Source organism: Otolemur garnettii, unplaced genomic scaffold, assembly GCF_000181295.1.
Source record: "Otolemur garnettii isolate 467f Iridium unplaced genomic scaffold, OtoGar3 scaffold00004, whole genome shotgun sequence".
Lineage (NCBI taxonomy): Eukaryota > Metazoa > Chordata > Mammalia > Primates > Galagidae > Otolemur > Otolemur garnettii.
In genome coordinates this window covers 21,788,365-21,809,689 of record NW_003852399.1, presented here as the reverse complement: position 1 = coordinate 21,809,689, position 21,325 = coordinate 21,788,365, and the positions used below count along the sequence as shown (strand labels likewise).

General features: G+C 35.8%; 1 protein-coding gene across 2 annotated transcripts in view; it reads left to right on the top strand.

Annotated features, from left to right (window-relative positions):
- ZFPM2 (zinc finger protein, FOG family member 2) overlaps window positions 1–21,325 on the top strand; it is a 446,479-nt gene that overhangs the window by 209,091 nt on the left and 216,063 nt on the right. For both annotated transcript variants that reach the window (XM_023517990.1, XM_003782416.1), the window contains exon 4: window positions 17,531–17,649. In XM_023517990.1, the coding sequence (XP_023373758.1) occupies window positions 17,531–17,649 (119 nt within the window). The remainder of the gene's footprint in view (window positions 1–17,530; window positions 17,650–21,325) is intronic.

The following is a 21,325-nucleotide window of genomic DNA, read 5'->3' as shown; positions in this document are numbered from 1 at the left end:
AAATAAAAGAAGTTGTCATAACTTAATTTTTTTCTCAATAGGAATAAAACTAGACTTCAAAGGCAGAGTACTTTTTTATACAATGAGTAATTCTTATATGAAAAGTTATGTGGCGTAGCTTTGTAATTAATCTTTATTGCTAGTAAGTACAAATATTATAATTGAAGTTCTACAAATAATCTATACATGTTAAAAAGAGAAATGTAATGTAGTTCATTTTTGATTCTTTGGTGAGTGGAATATTTGGAAGTTTAAGATCATTTCTCTCCTTAGGATTCTATAAATCTTAAGGACACAGGTTTGATACTGGTTTCAGTTTTGATTGTTTTAACTATGATGGGATGTGTCAATCTTTAATTAGCTTTGTCTTCACAAAGACAAGTTAGTAGTAACACGAGCTGAACTGTGTGGGCCCACAGTTTTATCATCTTTTTGTTTTCAACATTCTCTTATGTTTTTCTTTTTTTTTTTTAATTTTAGATAAATAAAGTTGCCCCCATCCATACTGGTGAATTTCACATCTGCAATTAAATGTAGATTAAAAAAAAAAAGAATGGAAACCCAGTATTTATAGGATGGAAACCTACTTACATGGAGAACTGATTTTTTTGTATTTGAGGGTTCCTCAAAGCAGACTGAGGGACCTCAGTGTGCATGGATTTTGGTATCCTCAGTTGTTCCTGGAAGCAACCCCCCATGTAGGGACAATTATTGAGATAAATATAGATTCATACACAGTTTAAGAAATAATCCAGGGAGGTTCTTTATATGCTTTGTCTACTTTCCCTCAATGGTACCAATTTGTAAAACTATAGAATGATACCACAACCAGGTTGGTGACATTGATATTACTCTGACTTCTTCAGTTTTGTTTATTCTTGTTCATCTTGGAGTATGAATGTGTGTATTCAATCTACATATTTTTTTAGCTCTTCCTGTTATCAGGAAGTCAGATAGTTCATTACATTATTGCTAGTGTCCAAAATGGTGCTTACTTGCTGTGAATTCATTGATACGCGTAATTAAAAGCCATAAAAGATTGTAGTGATCTTAGTAGACTATTTGTTTAGTTTGATTTGCATTTACATGATTAGAAGTTAAATAAGAATCCCCTAGATTAAAGCCCTCTGTAGAATTTATCTCTCTTTCTTTTCAAGTGAAGGAGACTACCCTGCCTCCTCATGGATTATGCATTGTTACATAACAGAGTTATAAGTTCAGCAGTCAAGGGAACCTGAATCATATGCCTCTCCCAAACTTACTTCAGATTATACAAACTCACCACTCTCTCGTTATTAAAAGTAATTTCCTTATTCATATATCTGGAAGAAATTAAACCAATCAGAATAGTATATAAAAGGGATCATTAGCTTTCTAATTTTTCACTTATTATTTTCATGTTCAGTTTATGGTACATAGTTACTCTATATATTTTTACAAATGGTGTTTTCTTTTCCTTCCTTCCTCTGTATTCAAATCATATTTATAATTATTTAATTCCTTAAATTTAATCCAGGTATAGTTCTAGGTCTTAGAAAGGACTCTGATTAGACATGATGACATCCTTTATGAACCCCATAACTTGGAAACAGGCAGACATGACCTTGGACATGATTCAGGCTTATGTACACACATGCAGTAGTAGGGTGGGTATTCTGAGGGGTGTTGGTACAAATGGAAAAGGAGGACATGAAGAATTCTAACTGAGGACGGTTGGTTGTCAACAGGCAATTTGGAGGACTGCCTCATTGTGTCTATTTCGTGATACTGTACATACTATTTCCATATTGAGTTACAAAATTGGGAGCATTTAAGATTCTCCAATTAGTAGAATGCTGAAATAAAACAGCATGCTCCAAAATAAATTTCTTGGTGATCTAATCATGAAAACCTCAGTCAACCCAACAATTTAGAGAATGCTCAGGCCTAGTGTGAGTGCTAGAATATTTATAAGCGAAATGAATATTTGTCACTTGCATTTCACACAGTTGAATACATTTATGACTAACAGTATTTTAAGTGAGGTCAAGTGGGGATTGCCATGATTTGTAATTGGAGTTTTTTTCACCCTGCCCTGGCCTCTTCTTCCCTTGTAATTGCATTCTGTGTATGTAAATTAATTTCTCTTAAAGTGCTTTAGAATGTATTCTATGAAGTAGTCTCATTTCAAGTCTTATTCATATTATTCTCTTGCTTCTACCTCCTGTTTCAAATGTCAGTGGTGGTACTACCACCTTGATTATAATTTCATATAACGAAACTGAAGCCAAAGAGGTTTTTACTTTAATTCCATGTTCTGGAGAAAAGGAAGCATCGTGGTCCATGTGGTGGTGATTAAATATAATCTAAAGGTGGATTATGTGCTTTCTGGACACCAGTTGGGTTTGAAGTATTGATTTAATAATCTCAGCTGAGCAAAATTATATAAGGAGAGTCATCTCCAAAATGCAAAATGATTATAGGGCCCAAAGCAAAAGTGACACGTATTGCATATTTTTTCAGCCAATGAATCAATAAGTGATTAGAACAAAATGACACTTTTGTCTATAGCTTGTTCATGGAACCATAATATTTCCTGACTATCATGGGTTACTGACAAGTAGTGGTAAGGACAGTCATTGTGCATTAGCCTTGATTTATTCATTCTTTTCCGTTGGCTTTAAAACTTCAAAAGGACAAATTAATACTGTACTTTAAAAATGCTGCTTTTCCTGAATATTTACTTTATTTAGGCTTAGCATCCTTGTTTCAGATGCTCAAATTGTTAGAATGACAAAGTCACGATAATAATAACAATAATATCTGTATTTTCTCAGGACTCTAAGGACTAACCTTTGACTTTGATAAAGAGAGATTTGTAAGTGTGAGGGGCTACGACAATTAATATTTTTAAAAAATACTGGAAGAGGTGGCTGTTTGCATTGGGAATACTGCTGATTTTCTTATCAAGAAGTTAGGATGGTCTCTAATTGGTTTATAATCCAATTGTCCATAATAACATTTGTCACTGTGATTTGGTATATCCGTGTTCGTTTGGAGTTTGTGTTTACCTAGCAACCATCTCTTATGGAAGTAAATGTCTGTTGCTACCTTTAATCTTAATCAACTTTCCCCTCTCTTTCACTTGTCACTTATTAGATTGATTGAAAGTGTTCGGGTTAAAAAGAAAAAGGAGGTAATAATGTGTACATCTACACTAAGTAACATAAAAAATAACAACCAATACTCTCAAAAATGAAAAATTCATGATAATTCATAGGATGTCTTTGCTTTTATTTCAATAGCTTACCATGAACGTTAGTTTATTTTTGAATTGCCTCTCCTAGATTTGTTGTGAAAGTGATACCACATAAATAAAGGATACAATAGTATGTTTGGCATATTATAGCACTGGATAAGTGGTATGTCTTATCTTCATTATTTTATAACTGAGAATAATTGAGGAAGGAATGGAAAAAAGTCTAATGATGGTCAGTAAGGTAGAATAAATATTTTCCATTGTTTTAAATATGGCCATGCAAGTATTTTTTTTCCATGAATGCATAAATATATTTCTCATTTCCCCCACCTTTCTTGGACTCTATCATGCCATGATAATATCAGTGGAGCAGCTAATCCTGGTTATCTAGAAATGGAGTGGGTGACCCACCTCTGATGTTGACCTTCACAGCTAGATACCTGTGCCTGGCTTAGCTATGAGGCTAGAAAGAAATACCAGGGAGGGGTTATTATGGGTTGAATCTCTCCACTACCTGCATGGGTAGTCTGCTCTGGGAGCAGCTCCTGACACCTTTTGGGTTCAGTGTAATCTTTCATTCCTCCCTTTTTTCTGAATCTGGAATAAAAGGGGTGTGAGGTGAAAGTTAGTACTAGACAGGCTAATTGCAATTATCACGTAAGTCTACATATTGAATTCAAGCTTCTTTACACATAGACTTCATTTTCTTTACTTATCCTCAATTATAAAATGCTAAAATAAAATTTATAACACTGATTGAGTACTTACTATGCCCTCAACAGTATAGTGAATCCATTATGCGTATGGTCCCATATGCTCAGGAGAAGCAGCTGCCGGCCAGTGGAACAAAGAGAATATAAGCAAGTACTCCAGAAGGTCAGCAAAGGTTTTCTGAATTATCGAATCCCCAGGAAATGTCTTAAGACTCATTATTAATGTTTTATGAAATCAGTGTGAGAATTAGTCAAATGTAATTTAATAACGATCCATTGATTATCTCTTTATCATATTTATATAGTGATCTTTCAGTATGTTTATGAAAGTGTCATTGTTCCCTTTGGGGTAGTAAGATTGGTCATATCAGGAAGGATAGAATTGTGGCATACTCAAGTATTTGGTGAAAGAGAAAATATAGGCTGTTGTTACAAATTGAAATTAAAGGGGAGGGCGGCGCCTGTGTCTTAAAGGAGTAGGGCGCGGGGCCCATATACCGGAGGTGGCGGGTTCAAACCTGGCCCTGGCCAAACACTGCTAGAAAAAGAAATTAAAGGGGAGTGCTTAGGTTTTTGCAGTGGCACGTCCCTGCTCTGAAGCTAGCCAAGAGGCGTGTGTCATGGTTTCCATGCTGCTGTACCTATGACTTTAACTCTATTCTGGATAATTGACATTTAAGATGAAACATGGGAAGAAAGCAGGGTGGATTCACAGAGTGCTATTTATTATTTATAGTTTTAATTAAGTGAATTTACAGGGAAAAAAAAAAACAACAGACCTAATGGATTGATTTAACAGCTCCATCTATATCCACCCTTTCTTTAAAAACAAAGACATCTTAATGACATAAATATGACAGTTACACATTACCCAAACATACTCTCTAGTTTCCAATATTTACTTATAAAATCTCTTGATATTTGCAGCCAACCTCTCTCCATCTATAGTAGACTTTTACCAACATCCTGTAAATTTTACACCTTTTGGGCTATGCAATGTTCTGACACATAGTCATTAAACAATAATAATGATGTTAAAGATCTGAAGTGTTTTCTATTTGTTTTTAAAGGGCAGGTAGTCTGTTGCATCACATACGTAGTTGAGATCTTTGTGGTCCCTCTGATGTTAAGCATTATGCCATTAGTTCAGAATGTGTTTTTCCAGAACTTCACCTATTAAGGCCATAGGAACTCGTGATCAAAAAGGACCCTTCTGTTGCTCTGTGCTGTGACCTGAGGGGACACGCTAGATACAATTTCAGATGAGCTCGACCTCTCTGATTTTCAGTGCTTGAAGTCATTGCTTTCAGGATTTTTATCTCGATTTTGAAAGTTCATGTGAAATTATCAAAAAGAACAAAGTAAATTTTTATAACAGTAACAATACTGTATTGTAAAAAGAGTAGTAGTATTTAAGGTGAAGGCCATTTACAAGATATTTCCCAGCATATTCTGGATATATCATTTTGTCTGCGATGAACATACCCACATATTGAACAATAGGAGTGCTTACCATCCATTGTAATATCATGGTCTTAAAACTGTTTTTTGCAGCAAATTCCAGCCATTTGTTTCATTCAATTTGTCTGTAATTTTATCTCAAGGCAATTCATTAAAGCTCTGCCTTACAAACAGTTTTATATGTAACAGAAGAAATGTGCTAAAATGCTCATGTTAACATTCCATTGTGTTCATTTTTGAGAGAGATCATTTCTGATTCATTAAAGGACAAGGCTGGTCTACATTGCTTTAGTCTTTTGCCAGCGCTCCCTATGAAATGCTGGTCCTGAGCTCTCTAGGTTGCCCTAGGAGACTTTTTTCTCTTACAGATCAAATTTCATCTTCTACCTTTACCAAAAACTTGTGTTATTGGGTCATAATTATCTCACCACCATCATATCAAGTTGCATAAAGAAAAGATCTACATTATATTCACGTCTACATATCCAGTACCCAACCCTGTGACTGCCATTATAAGGGTTTAAAAATAATTTGCCATAAACATATATATTTAAATAAAGTTTAGGTGAATGTTGTTTTATGAGTAAAATAGTCATGACAATAGTCGTCCTACAATTGCTTACTAATAATACAAATGGGCGACTGTAGCTCTATTGGGCAATGCCCCAAGTGAGAGAATATGGAAGGATTCTCTCTCAGGGGCCACTAAACAGGAAGAAAACTGTGGGCAGAGCCTGTGGCTCAGGGAGTAGAACACCGGCCCACATTACCAAGGGTCCTGGGTTTGAATCCGGCCTGGGCCAAACTGTAACAAAAAAATAGCCAGGCATTGAGGTGGGCACCTGTAGTCTCAGCTACGCTCTAAGGCAAGAGAATCACCTAAGCCCAAGAGCTGGAGGTTGCTGTGAGCTGTGATCTCACAGCACTCTGAAGGCAACAAAGTGAGACTCTGTCTCTAGGAAAAAAAAAAGAAGAAGAAGAAAGAAAACTATGCTCTTGTGTCACAGTCCCTCCCTCCTTCCCTTCTTTCCCTCCTTGCTTCCTTCCTTCCCCATCTGGCATTTCTATATCCCATCATGAAAAGGGAAGCATCCAAGCAAAGTAAGAAAAAAGGAGAGGGAAAGAGAAGAGGAGAATAATAACAAATATATTGAACCATTCGTGGGTAAAGCTAAATGTGTGAGACAGAAATTTTTTACATGTTAGGAAGTGTGAGGGCACCAGATTGTCCACTTTGCAACAGCTGTGTACAGTTTTACATCTGGAAGTCATCTCGGAGAAGGTGCTAGCAATGTATAACAAAAGACGGACAATCGTTTTGGTGCGTTCAGATGTCTTCTACACTTGGCATCCTTGGCAATAAAAGCTTATAAATATATAATTTCTTTTATAAGTAATTGCATAATATGTTTCATCAGATTTTCAGTATTTGATGTTAATACATTTAGTTACTAAATGCTTTTTCTTTTAGAATGAAGAATGACCATCACGGGGAGAGGAATCGCCATCTTAAACTCCTATATCTTAGTTTTCTTCTTTTTCAAATTTTTGGGACAAAAATGTAAAAGTTTATTGTGAACTCTGACATTCTCATTGCAAGCTGGCTCCTCTTTCCCCTGCAATGCTTTTGCAGTGTTTTGTTTGTTTAATCTTTCTTACCACCTTGCCTCCTTCAAAACGCGCCCCGTGGTCCCCATCCTTCAGGCACTCACATTCTGCCTTCCAAATTGACTGGCAGCTAATCTTATAAATGAATCCACTCTAATGGCTGCTGATATGATACTGGGGCTTGAGGTCAATCCTTCCACCTACTTAAGTTGTTACATTTTTTTTGAAAGAGACAGTCTGATAAAGTACGAGAGGGTCAGAAAATCAGGGTTGGAGTCCTGGTATCTCTACTAATTTTGTAACTTAAATATATCACTTTAGCTTTGAGCCCCAGCATAATGATGGTAAAAAATTATACATACTCATCTGTTTACTTCCTATAAACCCTGCTAGATGCAAGTATTGTGGAAGTATCTAGAAAGTTGCATGTATAGGGATAGGAGATGTATATATGTCAATATGTCATCTTATAGATATATAGATCCTATATATACATGTATATCTCCTATGTATATGTATATATTTCTCCAAGTATATCCTGTATGTACACATATCTATATGTCTCATCTCTATACATGCAACCTTCTAGATTACATATACTTTGACATATATATTATATATATTATATATATATAATATATATATATGTCTCATCACTATTATAAGGAAGAAAGTGATAGAAAATATTAGAGTTTAAAAAATCACATGCTGTGAGAATTCAAAGGGAGATATCAGCTCTGAGCTTCTGACAAGGAAAGGCTGTGGGAATCGGAGAAATGTTCATTGGGACTTCAAATAATTGCGGGATTTAAACTAACAATGGGTATTTTAAGAAATATACCACACAGTCGAGGCCTTGAATGCACAGCAAGATGGAAAATATTCTGCACCCTAGAAAACATTGTCGAGGAGTCTGCTTTTGTCAGAATTCTATCAGTTCTATGTAACTTAAGAATATACACAACTATGAGGTTATACAAGCATTAACCACAGACTCCTGAATCTATGGAAATACCTGCAGCTTTCTTTGACCAATAAGAACTAGATTTTTCAAAATATTTTCAGAAACTAACATTTTCAACAATATTTACCCAAATAGAAATAAGCAACTTTGTGCCAATATTATAGCTTACAGATTAGACTTTTTCATGGAAAAAGGCATTTTTAAGCTAAATAAATTAATATTGTATTTATTAAAGATGCCATATAGGAAGAGAATATGGGAGTGATACAGTCAATGCTTTCATGTTTGGGACTGGGTAGGACTTGCTCTTGTTACCTCTGGCATTCTCATCAGAGTTTCATGAAACCTTTCAATACTGTGTGTGGTACGCTGGCAGGCATCCTAGGGTGGATGTTCATTGATGACATGTCACATTTTTAGTTTATGGTTCTGATTCTCACTCTGTTTTTTAAAAACTCTTTTTTAGGCCACAAGTGATACTTGTTATATTTGTTCTCTGAAAAAAGTTAAAAATCTACAATAGAATGCCATTTCAGTCTAATCTTTGGGATATTTCTGATATTGACCTCATGGTATACTATTACTTCACTGAATTAAATTAAAAGCTATCCAAGTAATGCAATCATTTTTCCTGTTATTTATTCATCTGTCAATTTATTCTCCCATCCTGTGTTTTTCTGATATGATAGCAAAAAATAAAAAGATCACTTCCCCACTCCTGAATGGAGTTTTATGTAGACCTTTCTTTCCAAGCAGAATTCATTCTAATCACAGTTGATACCTAAAAATATTTATCTGTAAAAACATGTCAGTGTATTTCCTTTCATCTCCAACTATAGCATCTCACCATGTTATTAATGAAATATTTAAGGATATCTTGGTTTATTACAGGTATTGAGTTAATGCAGTTATCTGCTAGGATTATGAACAAGTATATGTATCATTAAATATCAGCAATGACTTGTGATAAGTTCTATGACAAGTGAATTATCTTCTAAATTGATGACTGAAACTTATTAGAAAGCATACAATTTTAATAAACTACATATTTAATAAATAAGTATTACTGACAAATTTAGAAGCACAAATATCAATGAGGTCCATATATGTTCTATCCTAAATGTCCCTTGAAAATTATTCTGTCCTAATGTCTTATCAAACACGACCTATGGTTGATTTTTATCCTGTGTCTCCTCTGGACTTTCTCCTCCACTTGGAGAAAAAATATGCCTTCCTTGCCCAGCGCTCTGCATGTCCTGACCTTTCTGTGGTTCTCCTGCTGGTAGTGACTTGTGACTTCTACACTCCCTTCCGTTCTTTCCTGTGTCTGCTAGCCAAATCCTCTTACCTCCATGATGATGCCTCCCAAACCACAGCTCTTAAAACATAACCTCCCTCTGTTTCTCAAGATTTGGATCAAGGAGTGGTATTGGGTCAGCCTGTGACAAGGAGTGTTGTCAGAAGGTCAGGGAGGTTCTCTGGCAGCAGAGAAGTGCACTGTGCCGGGTTGCTTAAGCAAAAGAGCATTGACCTCCTCCTCCATGCACACATCCACACACACATGAGGCACTGACACATCTGCAGTGACTGCTGCTCCCCCTTCTCATGACTTCTCTGAACATTGGCAAAAGCTATTCAGACTCCAGGTGAAATATTTTCAGACACCTGAAATGAGTTGTTTCTTGTTTTACTCATATAAATAGACCATGAAGCAAGAATAAAACATGGTAGTTCCTCTGTCCTAGCATTGAACATGGTCTCTGTCTATAAACTTATTTTTCAAGTAGGTATGTAGGTGAAGGATTCCCAGTTTTTCCAGATAGTGGTGTTATGATTATGGTTATTTTTAAAGATCTTCTAGAATGTCTATTTCATTACCAATACCTACACACACATTTCCTCTCTTTTGTGTCTCTTTATGAATGATGATACTTGGCAGGTCTCAGTGGGCCTGTACAATACAAAGAATGCTCAGTCTCAGAATTTATTCTTAAGGCCAGCCAGAATAACGAGGCAAAAATTTCCCAAGTTTATAATGTATGTCAATATTTGGTAGCATATGCATGAAATTTGATTTGCCTCTTAAACAATAATGTACATGTTGATTCCTATGACTTCTTAGACACTATTGCCAAAGGCAACATTTTGCATTCTTGAGAAATGCAGTGATTTTATTCTAGGTTTTAGACGATGGTAGTGTCTGTCGTCATGCAGAGTTTTTAGGTATGGAATTCACCGCATGAAAGGGGAATGTTTCTATTTTGCCACCACCATTATGTTATCTTTTCCAGTGCAATTACAAGCTAATTCAGGGCTCTTTGTGTTAGACTAATAGCTTCTGATTCGCTGCTGTCACCCAGTGCCTCTTCATGCACTTTAATACCATCTGCAGTGCCCCCAGCACTTACCTGGGGTGAGCATTTTTCTCTTAGTAGAGACTCATCTTTGGCAAATCATTAATGGAACATCAAAAAGATCCCATCTGTTAGAGTTACATATGGCTAAGATCAGAATTATCAAATATCTCATTTTTTCTTTATTCTTTCTTTCTTTTTTTCCTTTCTTATCCACACAATAAATGTAGTTGTCAGCAGGATAAGTTCATGTGCCGGATAAGGTCACAATTTCATTTAGTGACAACTTCCAACAGTAGGAACTTACACAGTTCGATTTATTAAAGAGTCAGAAGGGATAAGATCACTGCATGGCCAGCCTGATTTATCAGGGTTTGACTGGAGTACTTGAATAGGGAATGTCGTATTTCAAGTTTATGTTCAAAACTGTAGTTTAGTATGTGTTGTGACTGTATGACTCAAACACTAAGAAGGAAAATGAGAAGAGGTATCTCTAAGAGGTAATTTGTAGCATTCTAACCAAGAACTATCACTTCCTAAGCCAAGGAAGTGACTCTTGGTCCTGCTTAGAGAAGATCAATATAGCATAATATAAATGACGCTATTTGTCTTAAAATGCAGATGAAACCAATGGTTATTAATGCCTGAGGAAACACTCACTGTGGCAATAGTACAGTTTGGCTGTGAAGATAATCAGCAGTGAACTGATTTAACCCTCCTATGGATCTGGCAGGCAGCTGTCAAATGGTTAAACCATAAAATAGCAAGGTCTCTGCCATACTTCCACCACCCAGGCTGACTTTGAAAATGTTTTGAGATTCGTAGGACCTTTGAGCAATCTTTGAACTCAGCATGACTCCGAGGCTGTCCATGTTTGATACCATGATGTATAATGCCTTCCAACCATGAAGAAAATATAAATATGGGTTTTGATGCTATAGGCTTCTGCTAGAGTAAGGCCTGATAAACACTATGAGCTAATTTAAAAATTTGGTTACATGTTTAAAACCAATTTCAAACCAATCCAATGTTTATTTTCAGCAGGTGACATAAGATTTTCTGTCATCTCATTTACTTCCAACTATGCCCTTCCATGACATCCGAACCTAGAATTATGGGCATGTTCTATAAATACCATATATGTTGATGTCATTAGCTTAATTTTGAATTAAGTTGAAGTGTGATTGCTGGTGACGATTCCAAAAGGCTCACATCTTGTCTGTTCCTCTTTGGTGGCTACTATGTTCATATTCCGTGCTTTCTACAGAAGCATCAAAGGACCCTATTAAGAAAAAAAACATGCACACACACAATGTCTTTTTAGCACCATCAGTGAACAAAGATTTGAGAGTATCTCTGGTAATTTTAAGTATTTCTTGCCACCAGTGAATTTCTTTTATTTAGGCCAAAAAGTGGGCAGATATTTTAAAAAACTGTGGGATGTTTGGTAGTGATTTCTGACTTAGGGATTTTTTTTTTAAGTGAAGCTATCATAAGTCTTTGAGTAATCACAGACTTTTAAAAGTATGCATTATCAAGAAGATAAGGGAAACAGCCCTGAGCACTAACAATATTATCTTTTACCAAAATTGATTAGTCTGTCCTATGTGTCTCAAATATTTTCTGTGAACTTACCCAGCATGTTGAAAAGAAAGCTTCTTTCTGAAGAATAGCTGCAGAAATCTGAACTGGGCAGAGAGGGAAAGCTTTACTTCTCATCCTGCTCCATATTTTACAGATGAGGTAATACACGTGAACGTCGGACCTCGAAGGTTGAACACATGAAGTGTGTGATTGCTGTAATACAAAGAGAAAGCACGTATTAAGATGTCTTTTCTTCTGTGTCTAAAATCAGTTTTCACTGTACTAGAATTGAGGTGCATGGTATTATCAAAATTTCCATCCCATCAGTTGTGTTCATTTTATATTTTGCATGTCACAAACTCTATTAATTACCAGGGGGTAAATGAAAATTTGAAAAAGATATAGGTAGATCAGGATGTTTATATTTCCATAAAGATGAAAGAAGTTATCAAGGGGAAACCAGCAGAGAAGAATGAAATGCAGTTACAGTAGTTTTAGAACTGTAATTGCGATGAGAGTATTAAGGAAAACTCTTTTTTATTTCTAGAATTCAGAGAACCTTTCTAAAGGAGAATAGCTTTGGTGTTGACCTTGCAACATTAATAGGGTCTATTAGGCAGGAGGAGGGTGTGTCTGCCAGAGGACAGAAACTCTTCTCAGAAAGGTGTAGAGAGAAACTGGAGCTGAAGAGAAATGGATGGTGAAGAAGGCTTTGGGGGGCACACATTCCGGAGAGTAGTAGAACATGGAAGTCGCACAGATGTTGGGGAGCAACATATAGAGGGATTGAAAAACAGACAGATATGTTGGGTTTGGGGCAGCCAGAAAGGAGGGTGTGAGAGGACTTGCACATTGAGTGACATGGTGAGAGTGGAGCATCAGAAACTACCCTGGCAGGCACTGGGAGTCAGAGTTGGAGCTTCAGAGTGGATTGAGGCTGGTTGGTCAACTACCTCTGAGTTGATAAAAGTCTGGGAAATGCTCATAAGAAGTGTGGAGCTGGGAAGAAAGGTCACAGAAAGTGTGAAAGGAAGATAGGTCAAAATATAGAGCATGATTTGGATAAAGGAGCCTGAGGGAAGTATATGGACATGTTCTTAGAAAGTTTCAATTTCTCTTTCCTGGAAAAGTATATGTTAAAGACTGAGTTGATACAGCAAGCATTTGGGGAAAGTATTCTAATTTCTATTTTTCCCTATTTTGGATGCAGAAGCTAAAATTCATTGGATCAACTGGCTTATTCCATTACAGTTCTGGCCTTCCGTTTTACAAAATGCCTTTCTTTCCAAATACTCATGATCTCCACCTCATCCCAAGAAATCTTTCCAGTTATTTCCTTACTTTTATACATTTTAAGATTCCTTAACTGATCCTCCCCTTCTTCAAATTCTCAAGCAGTCCCTCAGCTGCTGTGGTCCTATTAGTATATTCACTTTCTTCCCTGCGTCACTCACCATGTCTTCCAAGGTGTCTGTGTCTGTTCCTCCATCCTTCCGTCTTTCCAAGGTTTTTTGAAGTCTACCCTAGGTCTTCTGTCCTGTTACACTCCTTCCTAGATCAACAACCCTACGAGTTTTGTTGTCATACACAATCCAGTTTTAGTTACTGAATAAATGCCAAAATTTATCCACTCTCGTTAAGACCTTATTTCTGAGCCCCAGGACTGTCATTGCTCATGGAAGTTCACCTGTTTCCTCTCCTATGGCCACTTCCATATCATTACCAATCTATAACTCCTCATTTTATTGTTAATTCTTGTCTTCTTCTGTGTTCCCTATTTCAACAGGGACACGGCCATTGGCCCATCTGCCTAAGTGAGATATCGGAACATCTCACTAGAGATCCTCCCGCCCCTAACTCTTAAAATCTAAACCATCCCTCAATTCTGTCTTTTACTGGCCTAACTATATGGGTTCTATTTCCTGCAGTTCATAAAGGTTCGTGTTTGTTTTGTTTGTTGTTCTATTTAGGGGCCCAACACAGTATCCAGTACAATGCTCAGTAGGTGCTCCCCAAATATTTGTGGACTAAATGAATGAATGACCTAAGGAATGAGGCATAAAGGGATGAAAAAACACATCATATAAGAATTACAGCTTTTCCTTTTGGTTTGATAACTTCTAATGTTTTCAAGTCAAACATCAATTTGATGATAAGCTGTTTTGAGGTCCTGGATCTTTGACTCACCACCCCAGTGTTCTTTTTACCTCTCGTAGTACATATCCTATCTGGGGATAGAACATCACAGTGTCACACTGTCCGAGATGGAAAACACCTTACCGTGTGGTAAGCACAAACCTCTCTTTTAATGATGACAAACCAGACTTTAAAAAGTTATAACTTATTCAAGGCTCTTCAGCTGCTACTGGACAGGGTTATGGCTAACAATTAATCTTACTTTTAGCACAACAGGGTTTCCTGTTTCATGACACTTATTAATTTTTGAGAAAAAATTAACATATACTCTGAAGCAATGTAGTTAAAGTTAAGTTAAATATAACTTCCATTTATACCATGTCTTATGTGTGTTGCTATCATTAACCTATGTAGCCTTGGTAGTATATACATGCTAATTATTTGCACTCCACTTGCAGTTTTTTATAAATGCTATTGTGAATAAATGAATTTTTTTTAACTACTTCACCAACAGGGAAAATTTCCTTAAACCTTGAAATAGCTTCTTACCAAGAAAGAAAGGATACTGGGATATGCCTGCTTTGCTAGTGAAGTTGAAAAGATTGACTCAATAGCTGGAACAGTTGCTGCTCTTTCTGTTATGGCTGTTTCTTTAAGAGCTCATAAAAGTAGATTTCTCGTCCGCTTAAAATTTTAATGCATAGTCAAAGATACCTCAAAACTTTGGAGATATTTGGATATCTCCTTATGATCTGCCCTAAGTTTGTAGTTCTTAATCCATTAAAAGACAGAGCTGCTTGTAAATCCACAGGTATAGATAAGGAGTCACTGTTCGACTGAGTCTGAACCCTTTTCAAATGAAATATGTCAGGAGCAGAAAGAGAGGATGAATTGCCTTGTTAAAGGGTTTTCAAAGATTCTCATGATGCCTGGTGGTATCAGGTAACCATGACATAACTGGTTTTGTTTAGTGTGTAAAAATAAGCAAGTTATTTGGGCATCTTTATGTAGAAAGAAAATTCTGAAGTGTTTAGCTGAGGGATTGAAATGTATTTTATTTTTCAAATGGTAAATTTTTAAGAAGTAGTTGAAAATGTAAATATGGTTAAAAAAGTACTGAGAACTCTTATCCCATAGAAATTAAGTTCTTTTTCAAATATAAAAAAATTGTCCTAAATATGTAAATAAACTTTATCACATATGAGTATGCAGCCATTGGGAAACATTTTCCCAGTGATTCCTTTTTGGCGTCGTAATAGATTGTTGGCTGTCTTTGTGCTCCGTCTTTGGGGATGTTTGAATACAAGGTCTCTGATCCTAGTGCATTAATAAAATGACTGCACAAGGATAAAAGACATTTTCAAAGAAAAATCTCTTAAATGGGCTTGTTATTCCATATACAGAAAACAAAGTAATATTGTTTCATGTTCTCTGGACTCCGAATAATACAAATTTATTATCCTGCAATTCTGCAGATCACAAATCTAAACTGTGTCTTACTGTGCTTCAGAGTTTGATGCTTAAGCATTAGTATGTTATTTAATATACATGTTCTATTTATGAAAGTATCTTTTAGAAGCCCAGACCTATTGAATCTTCCTGGATTTGTTTTCCTTATTGTTGATCATCTGTAGTTATTGACACATGCAAATGAAAAAAAATTGGAGTGTATTTCTGTCTCATTTAACAGGTTCTTCCATTTTCAGTGTATTTCTCAAGTAGCAGAGGAAGGGAACATAAGAAGAATGAATGGAAGCGTAGTCCTTGGATTTTAATTTTACTAGTGAGCATAGATTAGGGATGAACTTCGAATTTTCATTATTTGGATACAGATAAATTTATATTTCATAATGGATATAATCTAAGCCTTGTATGATACTTTAACTGACTATGGTTATGTACTTTGATTTTGGTTTTCAGGATAAATAATGATAAAAATGTGAGAAGTAATGACATCTGATATTTAAAATATTAAAAGGAGGTGACACAAATGCAGAGAAATAAAGAAAACATTAAGTGAAGTGAGGTTGATGGTGTTTTTTTAAAAACATCCAGATTGAATCCTATTATTTAGAGATAACTGTTGACTCAAGAGGAAGCTAAGGCCAATTTAAGGCAATGATTTCATAATGTGTCACCTACCATGACTCATATATAATTTTGAAAATTTAATCACAGAATATATTCCGTCCATATCGCATATTTCCAGATTTATGTTCTATATACATTTTTGTTTGTTTTTTCTTATTCCACTCCTCCTCATTCTCATGTTTGCTATTAAACACACTGAGAAGCAATACTATTAAATTGTATTTTGAGATAATATCTTAAAATGTAAAAAAAAAACTGATATGGTTCTATGGTATGGTAATAGTTGCAAGGGATAAATATCTAAAGTTAATTATTTAAAGAGAGGCTATAATTCCTGATTGTGATTTTTTTTCTGTTTATTGTCAATGACGTCTAGGCTGTTGGACATTATTTGAAGTGTTGATGAACTCTTTTATACATTTTTACAGTATTATATTTTTTTAAACAAGCATTTAATGAATTCCTACTTTATGCAAATGAGTATACTATCTTTGCTTCCTGCTCCCATTTAATGATTCTCAAATATTACACTGGAGGAAATTAAAGAAATAAGACTTTCCAAACTGGGCTTGGTGCCCATAGCTCAGTGGTCAGGACACCAGCCACATACAATTGCAACAAACAATAGCCAGGTGTTGTAGTGGGCGCCTGAGGTCCCAGCTACTTGGGAGGCTGAGGCAAGAGCATTGCTTAAGCCCAAGTGTTTGAGGTTGCTGTGAGCTGTGATGCCACAGCACTCTACTGAGGGCAACATAATGAGACTTTTCTCAAAAGAAAACAAAAGACTTTCCAAACTGGTGTTTCCATCCAAACTCGTTTGGTAACATAGAATTCCCCCCTCAAATATCCAATTTTTAAAAATGAAAAGCTTTGTCTACATATTTTTTATTTGGGAAACCTTGCATCACTACTTAGTGCACACCCTGCTGTTTCAGCCACTAATCTTAGTTATCAAGTCCTTCACAAACTCTCCGTGTATTATTCTCCAAGAGGATTGGATAAATATGAGAATTTTAACCCTCAATTATCGTTCTAATGTTTCTTGCCTGTCTGTTTTTGGCATTAGATCAATGCTTTCTTGAGAAAATGGTTTTGTGTCTGGTTCTGAAAGACGTACTAAAAAGAGTTGACTTCAGCAGACACCGTGCGTGAAAAGGTGCAAGAAAGAAATTGGACTGAATTTGAATACAATTACAAGGACCTGTTCTATTTTCCCCTCAGGATAGCAAGAAACGTTGTTATTTCAGACAAGCATAATTCGATCTCTTTATATGAGTGCTGGGGATCTATTGTGCGTGGTAAAACAAACACGCAAAAAGCAGTGGCTGTTGTGAAGGCACGAGTGAAGTATTCTAAACACCTCTGTTTTCTTTGTCTGCAGGAGAGCTGGAGGTGTTTCAGAAAGATGGAGAACGAAAAATTCAGAGTCGCCAGCAACTGCCAGTGGGAACAACCTGGGGGCCATTTGCTGGGAAGATGGACCTGAATAATAATTCCTTGGTACGTGGCTGTTCCAAGATGGTTGACTTTTAAGGTTTTGTCATAGTTCAGACATTATCTCTGCTTGCTTCCTAGTGAAGTCACTAAAAACAACAGTTTGTTTTCTCTATTTCATGGAGCATAAAACTTGGATATTTTTCAAGTGATTTGTCTATGACAGTCACATACGCGGAACTTAGAAGGGACCAGTTTACTCATACTAAATGGTTGGCTAGTAAGGTAATTTATTAAGGTTATTGCTTTATCTGCTCAGCCAGACTAAGACTGTTTACATTTAATAATATGTACAATTGCTTTTATTTTTAAGATGACAAAAATTCATTGTCATATATTACAGGTTTACATGCAGAACAAGAAATAAACAACTTCGTTATTCCTTGGTATTATCTGCCTTTAAAAGCAGGGATGAGTGATGAGCATTTTAATTGTTGTTGTCAACTTTTTTGTGAAAGATCTGAGACTAGAAGTCTAGCATTTGGTGAGATGATTGTACATAGGTAATTAATCAATTAAATGTTTTAAAAAGTAATGGAAAGGTGGAAAATTTTACGATGAAACCTTTATTTCTTAATTGGATACATTTGTTTCTTCTTGCTGCTCCAGGTGTCTAGACGCAGGACTGTGTGTTTTTTGGGAGGCTCTGTTTGCTTCCCGTTTCCAGCTTCTCAAGGTTGCCAATGCCCTCAGTTCACCACTGCCTGCCCTTTAAAGCCGTCAGTGGCTGATTGGGTCTTTCTCACCTCCACATTCTAACTGACACTTCTGCCTCTGCCTTCCACATTTAAGGATGCTAATGTTAATTGGATGCACCTGTGTCATCTCGGCGACCTTTCTTAGTTTTAGGTCGGTTGAATAACACCCTTAATTCCGTTTGCTTTCTTAAATCATCCCCATGCAAAGTAACACTGACGAATTCCACAGATTTAGGATGTAGACATCTTTGGGAGGATGTTATTCTGCCTACCACATCGGATAACATAAAAATAATAGCTGAAAACATCTCCTATTATTAGCTATAAGACAGATGACAAAATTTAGGAAGAAAAATGTTTCCTATTCCTTAGAAGATCCAGGAATTTTGTAAGTATCCATGCCAATGAAAGTCCTTCTCTCTGAGTTTCATTTATGCAGGAGAGTCTAATGACTGTTTAATGACTCCGTCTACGCTATGGGGACACTCCCAGAGGGATTTTGACAGATGTGCTGGATTTAGCAACATCGTATTATTTCTTCAATTAATTACATGAAAGAAATCTTTCTTCAGGTTATTATATGACAGAAACCGATATATGTGGATCTCTGTTTATTGAGTGCCCTGTGGCTATGATAGGCGTTACTAATTCAGCTAAAAGTAATGATTGGAATTAGTGGGAAATCTCTGTGTCAGTGAACTTTGAAACAATATGTGAGATTCTAGGAGTGTCTTTCTTCATCTATTCACGTATCTATCCATAAAAGAATGAGATAGGGAATTTCACATGTATTTAAGGACCAAACCCATTGACTTGATAGACCTTGCTAGCTTTAATAATCTGAGCACTTTATTTGTTTATGTCAGATTAATATGAGGGTACAGAGGAGTAGGTTACATTGTTTGTATTTAAAAGGTAAAGTTCAAGTTGCAGTTGAGCCCTTCATCTGGGAGGTGCGCTGTGGACCCTTACGTTGTGCACTTTAGGTGAAAGCTCACCAATCCCCCTCCCTCCTCTTCTTTCCCCTTTCCCTCCTCACCTCTCCCCTTCTTGAATATACTTGTATTTTTCTTTTGTGTGAGGATATAGTTATTTTTCTATTGCTTTCATATTCGTATTGAATACATTGGATACTTACTTTTCCATTCTTGGGGTTCTTTACTAAGAAGAATATGTTTCAACTCCATCCAGGCAAATACAAAAGATGTAAAGTCTCCGTCTTTTTATGGCTGAATAGTATTCCATGGTGTACAGGTACCATATTAATCCATTCATGGGTTGGTGGGCACTTGTGCAGATGACTGAAACTGGACCTGCACCTCTCACCACTGACAAAAGAATTTAAGACCGGGAACAATAAAAATCCTAGAAGGGAGTTTGGGACTCTGAGCAATTTATTCTAGGTGGGCCAGTGCAGTTACTTCAAAGAGTGTTTGGGATGTGACCCCACTAACACTTGGTTTGTTGAGTTGTGTTAACAGACTGTTCTCGTAATTCTTTTCGGAGACCATTATTACCTATCCTTGTGTCTCAAGCTAATGAGTGGAAGGAAGAAAAGAGAAAGATCCCTTAAACGTCAAAGGTTCAGTTAAATGCTGCTCTAAACCCATTTTATCTGTATTTTTTAAAATTTTTTCTCTAGCACTGCTTACAAACCATTTTAGGCTTTGAGATATTTATCTTATTCCTTACTGCGTAGCAGACATCAACACGACCTTTAGTCATTTCTCTGATATGTCTTCAAAAGAATACCGTCGCTGAAGTGGCATCTGTAGTGGTTGTGAGAGATGATGACTATTTTCCCGTTTACTGTATAAAAATAATATCTGCATTAAACTTTAATTTTTGATTAATCTTTATATCTGTGTAAACACAGAGTGGTAGTTTTATGACATTTCTGCCATATGCTAAATTGTGAAAAAAAATGGAAAATAAACTTATTAGAGAAAGTTTATTTTTCCACTGAAGTAATTTCCTGTTTTTTTAGACAGATGAGATGGCTTCATTTTAATACTCCAGTGCCACTCTGAAGTTATTTTTATGCCATATTTTATATGACTCAATTTATACATAAGAAATTTTCAGAACTTTTGGTGCTATTTAAATTGTATGTATACAACAATTCTTTAGGGAATTATATATATGATTATGTAACATGTAATAATTCTTTATGGAAAATAATCCTAATATGTCAAATTATTTCATCATAGGATTTAATTATTCCATTTTAAAATATAGCATTTTTTCCTGTTTAAAATTTAGTGGCTTCACTAAAATATACTTCTACTGGCAAAAAATTTTTTGACATAAGGTTCTGTTCCTAGAATTTACTTCTGATTTTGTCATTAAATGCTACTAGTCCTACGTTGCCACAACTGTTACTACTCTCTGGTCAAGTGGTTTCCCTGTGCTGTGGACTCATTCACTTCTAAACACTGTGCAGAGAATTGAAAAATAGGTCAGCTCATTTAAACCTCCAAGCAAACCTATGAATTTGATGCTATTATCAATTATATTTTATAGATGGGAAAATAAGAGCTCTACCTTTTGGTTCCAGTATCTGCGTTTTAAAGACTATATTTGGCCTCCTCAGTTTAACATCTGTAACATAATTTGAACATGATAAAACTGTTGGGGATTCATTTATATGAATTCTAAATTTATAAAAAATATATCTCTGGGGGAAAATATGCAATGATTAGAGAAATACCTATTGTTTTCCTTTATTATGAGAGAGTACTTGGACAGTTAGGGGTAAATTTAAAGACTTCTGCAATTTTATTACTGCTTTATAATTTGGACAATAGTATACATTTTATATTACGAAGATAGATTTTTTTATATTAAGATATATAGCCTTACTAACCCTTCCTTAGGCTAACCTTGAATCAGATTTGGATTAGTACACCCTTTTAAATTGCATCTTTGCCAACTGATGTAATGTTACTCTGCTCAAACTCATGGTGTTGGCTCAGGAGATTCAG